This window comes from Petromyzon marinus, chromosome 38 (genome assembly GCF_048934315.1).
Source record: "Petromyzon marinus isolate PM22_M1 ecotype Great Lakes invasive population chromosome 38, UKy_Petmar_22M1.pri1.0, whole genome shotgun sequence".
NCBI classification, from domain to species: domain Eukaryota; kingdom Metazoa; phylum Chordata; class Hyperoartia; order Petromyzontiformes; family Petromyzontidae; genus Petromyzon; species Petromyzon marinus.
The window spans coordinates 8,860,616-8,877,537 of NC_133704.1; the positions used below are offsets into that span (position 1 = coordinate 8,860,616).

The window sequence follows — 16,922 nt, forward strand, 5'->3', positions numbered from 1 at the left end:
CAGCGAGGCCCCCGCCACTGCTGGGCACAGCTGCTCACGCACGCACACACGTGCACACAAAACAAAGATAAAGATCCCCCTGTGTAGCCTTGGCAGACTGTTGGGGCGAGTGCTGTTAGCGAGCAGCACCTATGAAGGCCGGCACGGCACACGGGGGGGGCGGTGTGGCCAGCACCACGCCCGGCCGCCTTTGTCTCCCCAGTGGCGATGTTCACACACTGCCCAATGTACTCGTTGGAGGCTGAGTCGACCTAGAGGAGGCCCAGTACCGGTTCGGATAATCGTCACAGGTGTTGACCATCAGCGGGAATCGAACCCGGGTCGCCAGTTTCGTAGCGCAGCGCGCTAACCGCTGCGTTACCGCTCCCCGCACGCACGCACGCGCACACACACACTCATGCACACGCGCACGCTCCCACACAGCCCTCTCGCTTAGACACAGCCCGATGTCACTGTCGGGACCTCTCATCAATCGCAAGCGTCATTGCGATCACGTGTTTTTCCGTGGGCCCGTCGTGAAGCTGGCGCACCCCGTTAAAATCGGCTGCATTAAGTCTCCAGGGGTCCGCTCGTCGTACGGGACCCATGCCAGTCGAGCACGGTCAGACGCACATGTTTGACGGCTACGATTTGCTTGATTTCTCGTAATGAGCTGCTCGAGTGTGATAATTATTAACAATGTTTAGCTTTGTGTATAGCGTCGGCGTTCACGCAAATCGCCCCTCACAATTGCTGAGGAACCACAGACGAGCTGGAAGACGGCCAGGCGGAGGCAAGGCGAGCCGGCGCTGCCAACAATTGCCCAAACAGTATCCGACGAGTCGATTTCACCGTGTCAATTGCCCGGCCTTGCTTCGACTGTGCTTGCCCGGTCACCGCTACCGCCCAAACTTTTTTTTTTGTGCCTCGGAGCAGCAAATGTAATTTAATTAGCGCGGTGTGTTCCGCACACCGCGCTAATTTCGTTAACGTTACCCTCGTCCCTAATGGGCATTTGCTGCCGACGGGGGGGGTGGGTGGGGGGGGTTGTGTGGAGGGCGGCGTGGAGGGCGGCAGCCAGACACCGCCCGTCGCTAAACGCATCACGCAATTACCGACCCCGGCGGACGCAGGAAAGGGTGCGGCACCTGAATGATTAACATCCTTAATATCACCGTTTAATATTCTTTTAGCAATGCTGTGTACAATTTATAATAGAGCGTAATCGATTGAGGCAATGCCTGGTGAGGCAGATCTCATGCTCGTTAATGCTTTTTTAATGGATTTTCATCATAAATTCCGGTTATAATAAATAATGGTGACTTCCAAAGGACTGATGGATATGGCTCTCTCAAGGTTGCCTTCCTGCCGAGACGTCAACAATATCTTTGTCAATCTATTCAACATTTTTCCTTCTCAGTCCCCCTCCCTCTTTCACTGAAATTAGAAGAAGCCAAAACCGCTGATGCAGCGGGAAAGGTGCCTCGCGTGTCTGCTATTTTACCACCACCACTGCCTCGGCGCGACGTCACAGAATGTGTATATATTTTTTTACGAGGGGCACGAGCGACAAAAAAATCACAAGGTCCTCCTTAGGGCCTGAGCTCGCCGCGTGGCTTGGAGGAGCGTGGACCCCGAGTGTTTGGAAACAATTAGGCATTGGGACGCACGCTGGCGGCCTTGTGACGTGCGGTGGAGCTGATAGCAGTGGGGTAGTTCTGGCCGCACGCCAGGCAGCACGTGGATTGCCGCCAGCGATCACATCAAACCCCCACCCACAACCACGACGCTTCCCTCCCTTACCTCTCTCCTACCCACCACCACCCAACCCTTCCTTCGCTGGCTGTTCTACTTGGCAACCGTCCCAGACCCCAGTGCCGTTAATTACGTAACGGTCAAGGGAGAGTACAGGAGAGGGGGGGAGAGAGTGGATGTGAGGGCTTTTCTCTCTTCACATGCTGCCGTGCAACTGGCTGCCTGTGTGCTGCGGTGTTGGCCGCCTGGGTGGGTGGCTGAGTGGCTGGGTGGGTTAAATGGTCTCGCTGGCTGGGTGGATAGTCTGGCCGGCTGCCTGGATGGCTGGGTGGGTGGCTTGCCTGTAGAATAACCGCTGGTCGACCGGTCGCTAGTGGGCTGGCTGGTGCTGGCATGAATGTCGCTCGACTCGGTGGTCGTCTGAATCAAGGAAGGTGGAGCGAGTCAGCTGATTGGTTGCATTGGCTGAACTGCCTGATGGACTGGCTGCCTGCGGGCACACGAGTGATGAGTTATCATGATGGCGTGGTGGCTTGATGGACTAGCAGAGATGGATGATGGTGGTTTGACTGGCTGGATGGTGGCTGGGTGTCTGAGTGTCTCTGGGTGGTTAAATGCCACGGTGGCTTCCTCGTTGGCGGCTCAGCTGGTTGGCTAGCTGCCCAGTCGGTTTGACATGGTTCCAGCTGGCTTGCATCCAGTGTGTGCTGCGTGATGGCTGTGGGCATATGGACTCCTCCGCTGGAAATCTCGGTCAGTTGAGCAGGGAGCGAGGGGAGAGAAGCAGGAGAGAGGAATGAGGGAGGGGAAATATAAATGGAGCAGGAGATCAGGAGAGAGAGCAGAGAGATGGAGGAAAGAGATGAAGAAATATGTAAGGCGGGGGGGGGGATAGGTAAGGCAGAGGAAGCAGACGTAGAGGAGGGATGGATAATAGAGGGAGCAGAGACGGAGGGGAGAAGGCTCTTGCCGTGCATCATCCACGTTTGTTACAAAGCCCCTGGTTCTTAACCATTGCGCATCCACGCGTGACACAATAAACAGCACCGTTGGCATTCCAAACCACTGCGCGAGCGGCCCGCTAACCCCGTTGGCACATTCTCTCATCAACGCGTGGTCAGAATTCTGTAGATATTGTGTACAGAAATAATATCTATATTACTAAAGGCGTCAAAAGCGGAGGCGTCCGTGGTGTATTTTGAGCTGGGATTGAAAATGAGCAGCAGCCTGTGCGGCTTGGGGGGGGGGGGGCTTTTGTTTGCCGGGGCCTGCGCGGCTATCGGAGCGATTTTAGCCGTGTTGCCTGTGGCAGGGTTTAGGTGGAGCAACGAGTCTCCGAGGCACAGTGAAAACGCCGCACTCGCACAAGCACGCTCACACGTCTACTGCCCAGCACGGTTTCATTGTTTTTTTTCCATAGTTTCTCTGTTTGACCAGAGGTGATAACCCGTTCAGATGCATTGGGGACGCATGTGGGTGTCTGCGGTTTTCAGCTGGACTTCCGTCAAGTTGTCCATGAATTTCGCCTCTAAATAACGTTTACCGCTTAACGTTTGGGCTATGATGCTCGCATATGATTTTTTTTAATGTTAGTTGTGTCATATAGCCTTTATTGTTCACTTCAAATAAAAATTTTGGAAGGGTCCCCATAGAAATTACATAGCGGACAAGGCAATGAAGTCGGTAGCCTGTGCTAATTGGCTCCCTGGTGAGTACCTATGATCCCTGGGATACCCCTTGGTACTGAGATTGATCCAAACCCCTCGGGCTCACTGGACCTCTACAGCTCCACCAGAATCACCCGCCAATGCCAGCAGTGAATTTTGCACCCAAGCCGCTTCATTGATGCATTTCTAAGCTTTTTTTATTTGCGAAGAAATCTTTGTAGCTCGCGTTGATGCCGCTTCGTAGAGGTGTGCGTTCCACCACCATGCACCGCACAAGGCAAGAGGCTCTGCTCGCACACAGTTATATTGCATTTCAAAGCCGAGAGAGAAATATAAATCTGGCACATCCCCAAGACCTGCTCAGCCACCCTCAACTCTGCGTTTCCTTCCTTGCACAGTCTGTCTGTGTCTCTTTCAGTCCATTTCTGTCTGTCTGTCTGTGTAATTGTGGTATAGGTATTAACATTTTTTGCTGTACTCTTACATAGCATACACAGATACAAAGAATTATCCTGCGGTGCTCACCACCGAGCCAGATGTGTCACTGGGTGGACTGCACAGTGTTGCCCACCGCTTGGTAATTTCTGAGGAATTAGCGTAGGTGTGTCTAGACGTGCCGCGATCGTTGCTCCTGCCTCTCGGCTGCGCGCCATTAGTCGTCTCTGGCGGGCGGCTTGTGGGTCCGTCAGGTGGTTGCACCCAACGTGGCCCAATTCTGCTCCGAGTTTTCCAGCCCCAGGTACTTTGTGCCGGTGATTTAGTTGAATGTGACGACAGTGGACTCCGAGCTCCCTGCCTCCACCCGATGGCACCATTGGAGCCCGTTTAACTTCACCCCAGACGTGTGGCGCACAACAATCGTAATTACCATTGCACGTTACCTGCACATTCCAGTGATCAATTAATCACCTGCTGCTGTCACCTGCGCATGGTGAAGGCGAGGAGGTATTTGCTGCTTTCTGACACTGACGCCAGGAGCTGCCACTCATCACACCTCGTGACTTGAAGTTCGCTCAGTGAGTGCAGTACAGATTGGGATGATGTAGGAAAAAGGAAGTCTCTGAAATGCGAATTTCCTGATTATTTTATTCCTTCTCATGCGTCTTATGCTCAAGCCTCTCAAGTTAACAGCACTTGCCCCAACAGCCTGTTAAGGCTACACGGCGGGGGATCTTTGTCTTTTGGGGAGCCGTCTTGAGTCGCTTGCTGTCACCAAAATCGCATGGCGCTCTCTCGGCAGCAAGGAGGATGCAGCGTTCATCGGCAGTGCCGCGCGTCGCACGGCCACCACGTGGAAGGGCCCTCGCTGTCAGCCGCTGCACCCTACGGTGGGGGCACAAGGGGTGTTCTCTCCAAACTTCGCCGAACAATGTTCACTCCACAGATTCATAGTTGTCAACCCACACGGTTTACCCGTATTCTTGTATAGGGAAATTGAGTTTTCAGGTCCATATGCCATACAGCCATTTCAATACGGGCAAAACATGTTGTTTCCCCTCTTTGTTTGTGTTTCTCCCTTGTGATCACTGGCGGAGCCAGTGGGCGGCGGGGGGGGGGGGTGGCACGTGCCCCACCAATGATCCGATCGAAATCCCTAATTTCGATCGGATCATCGGGGTTTATTAATAATAAATCGGCATTCTGCAACCCCCACTGGCCCACCGTGTAGCATATTATTATTACGTGTCAGGGACTCTATGAGATGATAGGACAATAGTCTGAGTCCATAATTGTCAATAAGTAACGGCAAAGCAGTTATAAGTGACTCAGAGTTGTACGCAGTTGCCGATCACACAACGCGGTTCGAATTCGGCCCTCGATCGATGGCTACGCCATCGCCACACACGCGCCGAATAAAAAGCAAGGGACGAGTCCTTACTTACTAACAACTATTATTTTTCATTGCTGGAGGGGTTGCCCCCTCTCCCCCTACCTGAAAATCCTGGCTCCGCCATTGCTTGTGATGGAACTTTGTTGGATGAACGTTGAGATTTATAAGGGTACGGGGTGACCAATAAGGTCTGAATTGATCTGTAATAAGGCAGGGCACTGATAAGGAGTTGACAGGTATGCACATTCGGCCTACGCCACGTTTCATAGAGCAGGACTAATTTTGCACTGCAGCCTTCTCTGCATTAATCACCAGTGACACGGCCGCAGCTTTCAGACCCGCTCCACTCGTGAGCTTATGTTTAGATTTTAACCTCTGCTATAACGCCGGGGGGCTCAAACCCAGGCTCCCAGAGGTACATACTTGGCCTTTGCTCTGATTTGGCCATTCATTCTTTGAGTCGGCTGTCTGTTGCTTTGTGTGCTTCAGGTGTAATAACAGGTTAATACCTGCGTGAGGGTTACAGCAGTATACCTCTGTGTTTAGCCTTAACGATGTAGAATATTGATAAAACAAATTAAGCAGAACTCCCATCCGCAATGAACTGATTCTAGCCCACAACAGTGATTTGCCCCATTCATCGCCACTGCATTTTCCTTTACCTACACTAAACGGGGATGATATGGCGGCTGCAGCAGTAACATCAAAATAAATAACTGCAGCTTCTTTCACGTCAACAACAACATTTCAGCAGCAGAAAGAGTGTACGCAAACAAAGCCATCAGCAGGGGCGACATCATCAGAAGCAGCAGCAGTCGCAGCAACAAAAACACCTGCGTTGGCTTCCGTTCCCGCCTACATTTGGCAGTAAATAACATATCAATCGTTGCCCTGCACAGCGTTTGTTAATAAGACCATATCAGTCACAGTCATAAATAACATCTACATCATCGTCTTCTACAGCAGTCGTATGATGGCACCAATCGGCAAAACTTTACGGCAACAGAAGCAATGAACATCAACAAGCATGAACGAGGAGCATCTGTACCTGCAATAACAGCGGCCCAGCATTAGTAACGGCAATCTTTATCGGTAAAATCAACAGTGCACAACTTACGGACAGATTTGTAAGGAAGCCAGCTGTGAAGTGCAAACCCGTACGTACAGCCGATGCTCCGGCTGCTTAATCCCATGTCCTGAATGGCCTCGGGTATTTATCGCAAGGCGCTCAAGGAAACCATTTCACTCCCTTCTGCTCTGTCCTCGAGCATGCAAGAAATACCGACGCAAAGAACGGCCTCAACATCGCGAATGTTGTCGTGCGAGACAACGTTGGAGGAGCAGTGCCCTGTGCGGTCAGCGGAAGCTGTCGAATAATGGGATAAGGAATCGGCATTTTCAGCGTGCCCTATAACGAGAATTCTTGTCCAGGAAATGATAACAAAGTAATTTTCGTGCGGCGCTCGTAGGGTTTGATGCAATTTCCCTTAACGTGTCGCCGCCACGGCCCCGCCGTAGAAGGTCCCGGGCCGTCTTGAAACGTGAAGTCTCTCCGCTGTCAGCACGCACGGCTCTCGTGCCCGTTGCCGCCTCGCGTTGTCTTTGTACACAAGTGAGCGTAAATAATGTGTTGTGATGTATCGCGGGGGGGGGGGGGGCAGTTTGGTAAAAGCAATTAGCGGTGATCATGTTAAATTTATAAATTTTCCTGCAGCCCAGCGCCACACGGGGGGCCTGGTTTGTGGCCATGGCACCGTTAGCAAACCTGCGCGTGGCGCAGTGGCCGCATAATAGCATTTAAAAGCTTTTTAGGAGAAACAAGTAATCCCATTTCTAGCCCTGATTAGGGAGAAATCTTGCAGCAGGAAGTAGCGCAGCTGCCAGCCGGGATGCGTGTGCGTACGTAAAGAAGTGCGCGCGTGCAACGGAATATTTCGCGCGACGAAGCAGCCATCGCGCGAAGCTTCGCATCGCAGACGTTCGCTCTTGGAGGCGATGCTTCGCAACGTTCGCTAGAGTAGGCCGTCACCTTGCACTGAAACACAGGCTGCCACGATGAATGAGCTCGGCGATAATGATTTGATGGCTTTGCGAATTGTCTCGCCCATTTTGCTGGAATGCTATTGTTTGTAATTATTCGTAGTTTTGAGCCAGGCCTGGGGCCCTGCACGGGCTGTGATCTGGTGCTTTGGAGGCAAGGGTTGGTGGATCAAGCGCATGTGTGAAACTCCACTGGGCTGCGAGTTTTCCAGTCGACTGTACTAATTAACGTTGAAGGCGTGTTGTTGTGGGTAGGATCTGGGAGTTGGTTGTGCATACTGCATTCACAGACTTGTGGTAAACTGAGTCTCTGTAATGTCACGTGTTAATGTGGGCCCATGTCATTTTCTTGTGATCTCGGAATAATTTTGATGCTGCCAAGGTGGGAACTAGAGGACCCAGTGCATCGTTCCACGAACACTTCCAATTCTATTGCAACCATTGGAGAATTATAATCACCCCACCATCTCACAGAAAAGTGCTTGCACAACGATGATTTTGCATGAAAAAAGACCTCACCCTCAGGTGGGATTAGGAGTGGAAACCAAAGAGCTTGAGATTCCCTTTCGCGGCTGAAGAGTGTCCACTCTGCAGTGCTTACTGTGGGGATGCCCATCGTCACATATGAGGCGCGTGAGCATGTTTTTGGTATATTTTCTTCCTCTAAAGAAATGTACGTATGTATATTGAACATCTTTCGCACCGTACGTAGCCAACCGTGAAGTGCAATTGGATTTTTTTCCCACAATTTACATAATCTGACCACAATCCCATTTTCATGGGTAAGTTTGATGTTTTCCGTGGCCCTCTGATGAAGGCCGGCTTTGTGGAAAGGGATTAACGTTCACTTGCACATCCAGTTCACGTTATGACATTACAACGTTCCTTAAGAGCAAATATATGGTTTATGAAAGCTAAAGTTGTTTGTGAAACAAAGACAGTATTAGGAATTAATGAAATTTATCTGGAAGTTCACTTGAAGTCCATTACACTAATGTGTCATACATATGTTTTAATCAGCGGAGCATATGTGCATAAATTGCACGTTTTAAATTGCCCTCTCGCTTTGAGCTATTGCACATAAACTGGAGTTGCCACACATAATTTGCCACAATCTTAGAAAGCCCTTATCAGCCGCAGACATGTGCACGCAGAGCGTGAACGTATACTGGTGGCTCACTCGCAGAGCGTGGAGCAGCGCTGTTCATTTTCTAAAAGATGTGTCCCGAGATTGAGTGTAAATTCTCGGGAGCAAATCTGATGACATTTTTTGGCCTGCTCCGTAGAGACGCTAGTTTGTCGCTCCGCTCCGACGCGGGCGAGCTCAGAGCTACGTGCCGCATTGACAAGTGTTCCACAGCGGGGTCAGCGCAGCCAGCACACTCGGCCTGGGGTTGAACCTGTGGGAATACCGCCACTGTGGTGCTGTTTACCTGCGTACAGGAAAGCTGCTACTGTGCGTATGTTTGTCTCGGGAGCAGTGTTGTGGCTAATTTTGTGAGTGCACCTTGGTGTGATACGAGCGAACAGGGTAAGTGTAACTCCCTGGCCATTTCACACTGGTGGCAATTTGAACGTCGTCTGGGCCTCCCCGAAGTCAACTCGGGCCTAAAGTGAGCACCTGGTGTGTTGCAGTCAACGTCGGTACTTGGGAGACAAAAGGTGGTTGGGTGTTTGTGATTTTGTTTATGATGTCGCCTCGGGCTTTAACGTACCACGTAAGTAGGTGCTCACTAACACTACCCAAGCAGTCTCTTCAGACTCGGTGACTTCTCTGTATATATAAAGAAATCAAAAAGCTGCTTTTATTCAAGTACCATTATTAGGTACTGGCCAACCTCACTGGTGCGTTAATATGAATCACAATTCAAAAATGAATTGTGTTCTCAACGGTCCCCTGTGCATATATTTATTTCATCTCAGTTTCAGCACACCAATTGTGCCAAACAGACACGTAACGGTGCATCAATTCCCCATTTAAAATTGATTCGTATGCTCTCAAGGTGCACGCATCACAGCGTGTGTGCAAGCATACGTTAGTTACGGAATGCATCAAATGCTGCAAACGATGACGCAAGAAAAATCTTGTAACAATACCAATGAGACAGTAGACGTGTGACAAAAAAATCGATTCTTGAAGCGAATCGCATCTTCGAATCGTGACTGTTCATGGAGTCGTTGGGGCAATGAATCGTTACATGCCTCATCACAAGTGATTTCCTGCCCAGCTGAGTAGTAACGGCACTCCATTGCATGTTCTTACAGCCCTGAGGCAGTGAAGGAAATTCCACATTCTCTTTGGTTCTTTTCGGTAAAGTCACGTAGGTAAAAAATAAAACAACAAAAAATCACGACGTTTTGGCCACAACACAAGTGGCCTTCTTCAGGTGAAGGAACAGAACTGTCGGGACGACAGCACTACCATTCCTATGGTAGAGGAGTCTTCAAGAGGATGCCCACTGTTTAGTTCCCGCACCAACTGTGGTGCTCGTTTCGTTGACCGCGGAAGGGTGAGAGGGCTAAGGAAACCACCCCAACCAGCATATGAACTCGGAAACCTTTGCGATTGCGTGTCGCACACTGCACCCGCAGCACCCACATGGCTGGATATCCATGCCTGATGCTGAATGAATGGTGGGGGGGGGGGGGGTGGGGGTGGTGGGGTCCCCCTTTTTCACGAACAAACAGGTTAACAGCGGAGTCGGGAACGCAAGTTGCTTTGTTTTTGCATTGGGGTTATCAGGTCATAAAGAGTGACGGCGGAATGAAAAAAAGACACGCCACTTGAAGAGATGAATCAGAAATAATTTTTGCTTTCACTGCGGGGATCGCTTGTGCCGTAGGCATCGCCCGCACGTGGACCTGAGTAATCGACCCCCGACCTTGCCGAAAGATTTCAATTCAGATGGAGCGGGATCAGCAGTAATCTCGGCTGTAAAAATGCTTTGCTGAACGTTGGCGACGTCCTGTACCAGCAGAAACACTCGGAAGCTCCTCCCATGTGTGGTCTGCTGCCTTTCATTTCGGTTTTGCTGAGATCGTTTGGAACATCTAACAAAGAGGCATCCTCAAGTTTTGCAGATTTATTTTCCTTCTCTATATATATGCGCCTCACCCGCAGGCAGCCCATGTTTGGTGGATGGAGTGTGAAGCTTCCCCGCATTTCTCCACTACTACGACGCCAAATCGCGCAGATCAGTTGACTGCCCAAGTTCAATAATTCAGCGCGGCCTAAGTGACCGCCGTTGTTTTGGTAGTTGTCGTTATTTGCTGCGCGCGCCGTGTGTACGCGTGTAATGGAGTGTGGCCTGCCGATGCGTGCCGATAGGCGCTGGACGATTCCCTCTCGTCGCTCGCTCCTTCCTTCCCTGGGTCTCGCGGTTTGGGGAGTGGCTATGGATGCATGGGGGGCGGTGGAGTGGGGGTAGTTTGTGAATTCGTGATGGCACTGATGAGTAAGCTGCTCCAGCGCACGCTTTCAAAACAACAGTGGGAAATTTCAAGGATTGCAACAGTGCTGGCAAGTCGTTTATAGGGGAATTCTTAAAACAAATAAGCTGTGCTGTTTAAAGTTTACTCCAAGAGTCAAACTCATCAGCTTCCATGAAGAGTTGGGAAGCCTTCGCTGCACTGTGTTTTTTTTGGAGTAGGTACAATCTGTACCGGCTGCACGTTCTGTGGTAATGACGTCGGCTTATGTCGTTCAAATACATCCAGAGTTGCACCGTGAAGTGGCTGCATGAACATTGATTTTGATCATTTATATATTGGAACGCAAATGTTTTTTTTTTGTGGAATGAGATCCATTGATTTAATATCCTTTATTTAATCCACGTGGCAGCCAATTGAGGCACTGAGGCTCTTGCCAGGCAAGCCTGCCTCCTCCCTTGCCCAGGAATTAACTTTTAAGAGTTGCATTAGCCTTCCCAGAGTTAGGGTGCGCGACTTACAGCTCGTGTGACCTCTGGTGTACGGCCGCGTAGATTGTTACTGGCCCTCGAGCACCAGTTGTAAGGGACTTGCGGGCTGTTTGCTTCGAACAGGACTACTAGGGCCCATGTTGTTGTTTACAAGCACGATGTCGTTCTCGCTGACCTGACGTGACAATTTGAGATGTTTCCACGTGACCCCCGCGGCCCTCGGAGAGCTAGGAGATTCTTAACGTGGTCTGTTGCACACCCCCCCCCCCCCTGGCCCTATAGTCTGGAAGGGGTTTACTATTGACTTCCCACAGCTGCCTGGTAGTGGCCTCGGTTGTTATTTCCAAACCTCACTGTCTGCTTCAAAAGGGACATTTAAATCCTTTGGTCAGTTGGGGAGACAAAGTGCTGCCCCCCCCCCCCCCCCTATTGTGTGGACTAGAGGTCACTTGAAGGGATTTCAGAGGTAGCTCTTTGAGATCCGCTTCTGTGGGTCGTTCTCTCACGTGACGAGATGTGCTGCTGTGAGATTTCCAAATGGATTCTTCGTCCCATGGCTTTACCGTCGATAGCACAGTTGGGATATTTTTAAGAAATGCTTTTTTTAAATCTTGTAACAATTATAACAATCACTCCGTTTTATAACTTTTTTCACTTCATTTTTTATTTAAATGTCTTATTTATCCTGTCTACTCTTGTATGCAGTATTAATTGGTTATACTGGTAGGAACCCCTCCTGGTTACACCGGCCCACAGGGGATTATTGTGTCTGTCCGTCGTGCATCCAAAAATAGGAGGGGTGGGGCTGGGTGGAGAGGGGAGGGGCTGGGTGGGGAGGGGCTGGGTGGGGAGGGTGGGGCTGGGTGGGGAGGGGAGGTTGAGGAGGGGCTGGGTGGGGAGGGTGGGGCTGGGTGGGGAGGGAAGGGTGGGGAGGGGCTGGGTGGGGAGGGTGGGGAGGGGCTGGGTGGGGAGGGTGGGGAGGGGCTGAGTGGGGAGGGTGGGGAGGGGCTGGGTGGGGAGGGTGGGGAGGGGCTGGGTGGGGAGAGTGGGGGCTGGGTGGGGAGGGGCTGGTCACCCCGTGGTGCCCTTATAAAACTCAACGTTTAACCTACTCACGCCGGCTTGTGCCCGCCCTCACAGTCAGGCATATTTGCGGAAGACACCACGTGGTGCCGTTGACCCTGACCATTGACCGAGCAACCCAACGTTCCTACCAGCTCCCTCCGCAGGAATGTGTTATCGGTGATCTTGTCAGTTTAAAGTGGAACTGATGTGCTGCTGCCACCTTGCCGTGGTAATTAGGGTACAATCGGATGTTTTATTCTGATTAAGAAGTTAATGATTTATTTCGTAATAAAAAATTATCATCCCATCTTCCAAAAAGTCAACGCTAAATTTGGCAAATCCACTTTCATAGTTGATACTCCTCATAAGTGCACCAATATTGATCGTATTGCATTTTAAGTAGTTTTGTCCCAGTAAACCTTCATGAAACATTTATCATCTTGATTGGGCAATAGATTTATGTTATACATTTTATTTTAAAAGCCTTTCTGGACGAGGCTAATTTACGTCGACATTTTTAAATTAACTTTGATTAGATTTATATGTGTATGTTTCTAAAATTGTTCTGAATCTCTCATGAACTGTTTTTCTTGTTTCGCAGTCTGTGTAATGCGTTTTTTTTCTACTTTCAATGCAGACAACTTTAACATTCATATTTTAGGTCTCAATTCGGGCTTTTACCTCGTTATAAATAAGAACTTGACCCTGCATGGGCTGTTTTTTACAAGGTCGACCTGGTAGAGATGACCATCAAATAAAATGGAGAGATAATGCGAGCAAACAAGGTATTTCAAAGTATGAATGATTGACCTTGGGGTCCGCTCTGCAGCAGAGACGAGTGAAACATTTAACCAGCAACTATCCCGAGCCCAGTAAAACGCGCTCCAGCCACCAATCCGCCCAGCCGCATTGCTCGCGATTCGCGCGCTGTGGCCCGTGACCTATATGATCCGTGCGCAATCCCCTGTGATCCTTGACCCACGCTCGCCGGAGCTTAACCATGGCTCGCGTGGTGTGTGCAGCGTGTGCGGGGACACGTGGAGCACCCTGGCGGAGCTGTGCAACGCGTTGGCTGGAGTGGCAGTGAGCGAGGTGCAGCTGCATGCGCAGGCCGGGCCGGGCCTGGTGCCGCTGGTGCTGGATGAGGACCGTGCTCTCGCTGGCTTCGTGCCGCTGCTGTCCGCGCCGCAGGAGCCATGCTTCGTGCAAGACGACGCCGACCAGGTGAGGCTGTAGCTCCCCTGGCCACTTTTTCCCTCCCTCCCTCCCTCCCTCCCTCCCTCCCTCCCTCCCTCCCTCCCTCCCTCCCTCCCTCCCTCCCTCCCTCCCTCCCTCCCTCCCTCCCTCCCTCCCTCCCTCCCTCCCTCCCTCCCTCCCTCCCTCCCTCCCCCCCTCCCTCCCCTTCCCGCCCTCCGCGACTTCTCTTGAAAAGTCCACAACTTTCTGGGGATGCTTCTAGAGCATCTCGAGCGACGCGATGTCTCCCAAGTGCTTTCGACGAAGAGGCCTGCGTGCAGGGCACTGACCAATGCCGCAGAGTGTTACCCTTAGGTTTTGCCGGAGACTCATGCACGGCGGAGTAATGCAGATGCCGGTGCGGTGGCAGTAGTGCTCGAGGGTAGTGAAGTGGCTGCCGGCATCTAGTTGCATTAGGATTCGTTGCTGGCTGGTAGATTCGAGGATTCTTTTGGGGTGGGTGCGGCTGACTGGATAAGGGAGGACGATGGTACGCGTGTGCTTCTAAGGCTGCTGACGTACTCACTGACTTTTTAGTACCCATGGTGCTATGTGAGCCGTGCTGTCCACGGAGTTGTGTCTATGCGTCTTTGTGTGTGATGTCAGGATGTCTAATTGTGTGTGACGTCAGTGTCTGTGACGAACGTGTGTCTCTGTGTGATGTCCAATAATCTATTTGTTTTTGAGATTTGGAGGCTTTGTGTGATGTGTGTGTGTCTCAGTGGACCTGTGTCTTTGTGTGATGTCTGGTGTCTTTTGTGTCTCCGTGTATGTAATCTGTGTGTTTGGGTCTCTGTGTGTGACATAAGTGTCTGTGTGTTATGTGTTCATCTCTGTGGTGTCTGGAGCCCTATCTCCATGTGATGTATACATCATCTTGTGATATCTGGATGTGTGTGTCTGTGTGTACTTTCTATCTCTTATGTTTTACATCTGGAGGTCTGTCTCGACGTTTTGTGTGAATTAGATCAACGCCTCGAGTGTTGTTACTGCTGCAGAATTATGCATTTTGGACTGGATAGCATCCAAGCTGTGAACAGGTGCTATGAGCTGGCTCAGAGGCTGTTGTTGATCGGTGTCATTTTTTGGGAATTTTGTACATCGAACTCCTGCAGAGAGTAGGGACGTCCTCTTTCCCGCAGCGAACACGTGTTCTTGCCAATTTGTAATTTACTCACTGCATAATGTATGTTTTGTAGTGTAACATGTATGTCAGTCGCTTAAGGTTTTTTATTCAGTGTTATTTACGGGAGAGGACCTGGGGAACTGTTCAAACGGTGACTGCTGCTATTATCAGGTTTAAAATTTTAGCTTTGAAATTTGTGTACTATATAGATGTAATATGAACAACCAGGATTGGGTACACAGTGGCCAACTGTTTTGCGATTATACCATGAGGTCTTTAATGTCCACAAAACAAATCGCGTCGTCCGTACGCTCAGAAATTGTCAGCATCTGCAGGAAAGAAAAAATTAAGTCCCATGCCACCTGGCTTAGTAGCAAGAAGGCTAAACTTTCGGCCACCCAGCCAGCAGCATATGCAACAATTGCTGCTACCATCATCATCTTTATCATCAATCATCACCACCACCAGCATCCTAATCGTTACCTTTATCATATAGTCATAGTGATCTTCTGTTCGACCAAGCATTGAGGTGGTGCTCATCTCTAGTTTGCAGCCAACAGAAGTTTGCAGCCAACAGCTGGTGTGCAGAAATTCCACAATTCCTATGGCGGAGGTGTCACAACCACAGTTGACTTCTCCACAAAGTGGTACTCAGTTTATAGCCCTGGGAAAATTGGTGGTTGAGGAGTTTGAGATGGGCTTGGTACTCAATTATTTTAAGATCAGGTGTAGCTGCTATGTCAGCTTGCCCGTGATAAGGAAAAGGCAAGTTGTCGCGCTTCTGTAAGGTTTGCGGCATCCAAGGCTTCCCGTGAGATGGGGTGTGGTGCCATGGAGTGTCATCCCCTTGGATTTATTGGGCCTTTGCCGACCATCCTTTGAGACTCTGACAACTTGTCCTTTAAAGATGGTGACGTTGAAGATGGCCTTTCTAATTGCCATCAGGCGAGCTTGGAGATGTGGGCAGATGCGTGCACCAACGGTGATTTCTCCTTTCACTATCCAATCCTCCGCACGCAGCAACATTCGCACACAAATGCGTAAGTTCACATACGCCAACAAAGTTCACACACACACACCAATGGGCCTTGTGCACACGCGTTAACAACATTCACGCACCAGTGTGTTAGTTCACACGCACTAACAACATTCACGTACCAGTGTGTTAGTTCACACGCACTAGCAAAATTCACACACGAGTGGGTTAGTTGGCATACACTAACAACATTCACACACTAATCGGTAGACAGATGCATTAACAGGCATATTTGTTTACAGTAGCAGCCTCAAATTGACCCCTGACAATCGCTCAACCTATTATCATACGAATGTCATCATTATCATCATTACCAAATTCGGTCAGGATTTGAGCATGCAACCATGGCTTTGTTGGCTGATAATCGTGTAATTTCCCTTTAATTGGCTGTTATTTAGACATCATTTATCATGCTTTGTTCAGGAGACCATATGTCTTTCTAAGAGATTTGCTTTCAATGTGAGGTGCAGCAGTAGATCCTGACAGCGATGCTCAAATTATCTGACAGAGTGTGTGGCTCCATGTTGGTTTGAATACACAGCCTGTGCGCAAGTACGGCATTATGGCGCACGTACATGTGTGTACACGAGTGTGTGTACACGAGTGTGTGTACACGCGTGTGTGTACACGCGTGTGTGTGTGTGGGGAGCGGTAGTCTAGCGGTTAGCCCTACGAACCCGGCGACCCGACTTCGATTCCCGCTCATGATCAATAACAGTGGTGAATACTTGAACCGGTCCTGAGGCTTCCCCAGGTCGACTCAGCCTCAAATGAGTTACTTCGTGTGGTGTTTAAACATTGTCACAAAGGCGGCTGGGTGGGTGCTGGCCACCCATCTCCTTCATCGTGTGCTGTGCGCAGACCTTCATAGGTGCTCACTAACATCATTTGCCCCAAAGAGTCTATTAAGGTTATACGGGCGATCTTTGTCTTGGCCGTCGCTCATAATCACTGCAGGGTTACGCAAGGACCCCGGGCCGCCACAGGTGCGTGATAATGGCAGCAATGAAGGGCGGTCCGAGAGCTGGCTGGCAGGCCTCCAAGCAGATGTGGCGGTTGATAAAGCCTGGGATTATGTGCTTGTTGTGGTTGTGTTTTGCCATTGGGCCAGAGTGAAACCTTGAATCTGCTGCCAGTTTTCTCCTTGGAACAGTATATTTTTTATCAAGTGTTTATGGTAGTCCTCATCAGATAATCATACCATAACTAGTTGGCATGCGGCCGCATATACAACAATTAGTTTTTGCTACCTGCTGTACTTATTTTA

The 16,922-nt window shown here is 50.2% G+C and overlaps 1 protein-coding gene and 1 long non-coding RNA gene across 6 annotated transcripts in view; one reads left to right on the top strand and one right to left on the bottom strand.

Moving 5' to 3' along the window:
* The window catches only part of SMG6 (SMG6 nonsense mediated mRNA decay factor), a 189,103-nt gene that overhangs the window by 79,860 nt on the left and 92,321 nt on the right, over positions 1-16,922 (top strand). For all 5 annotated transcript variants that reach the window (XM_032967690.2, XM_032967687.2, XM_032967688.2 and 2 more), the window contains exon 14: positions 13,280-13,481. In XM_032967690.2, coding sequence (XP_032823581.2) covers positions 13,280-13,481 — 202 coding nt within the window. The remainder of the gene's footprint in view (positions 1-13,279; positions 13,482-16,922) is intronic.
* On the bottom strand, positions 4,468-6,822 carry LOC142930379 (uncharacterized). The gene is made up of 2 exons (XR_012946341.1): positions 6,350-6,822; positions 4,468-4,724 (listed from the first exon to the last, which is right to left on the bottom strand). It is a non-coding gene; the product is annotated as an uncharacterized LOC142930379 (long non-coding RNA).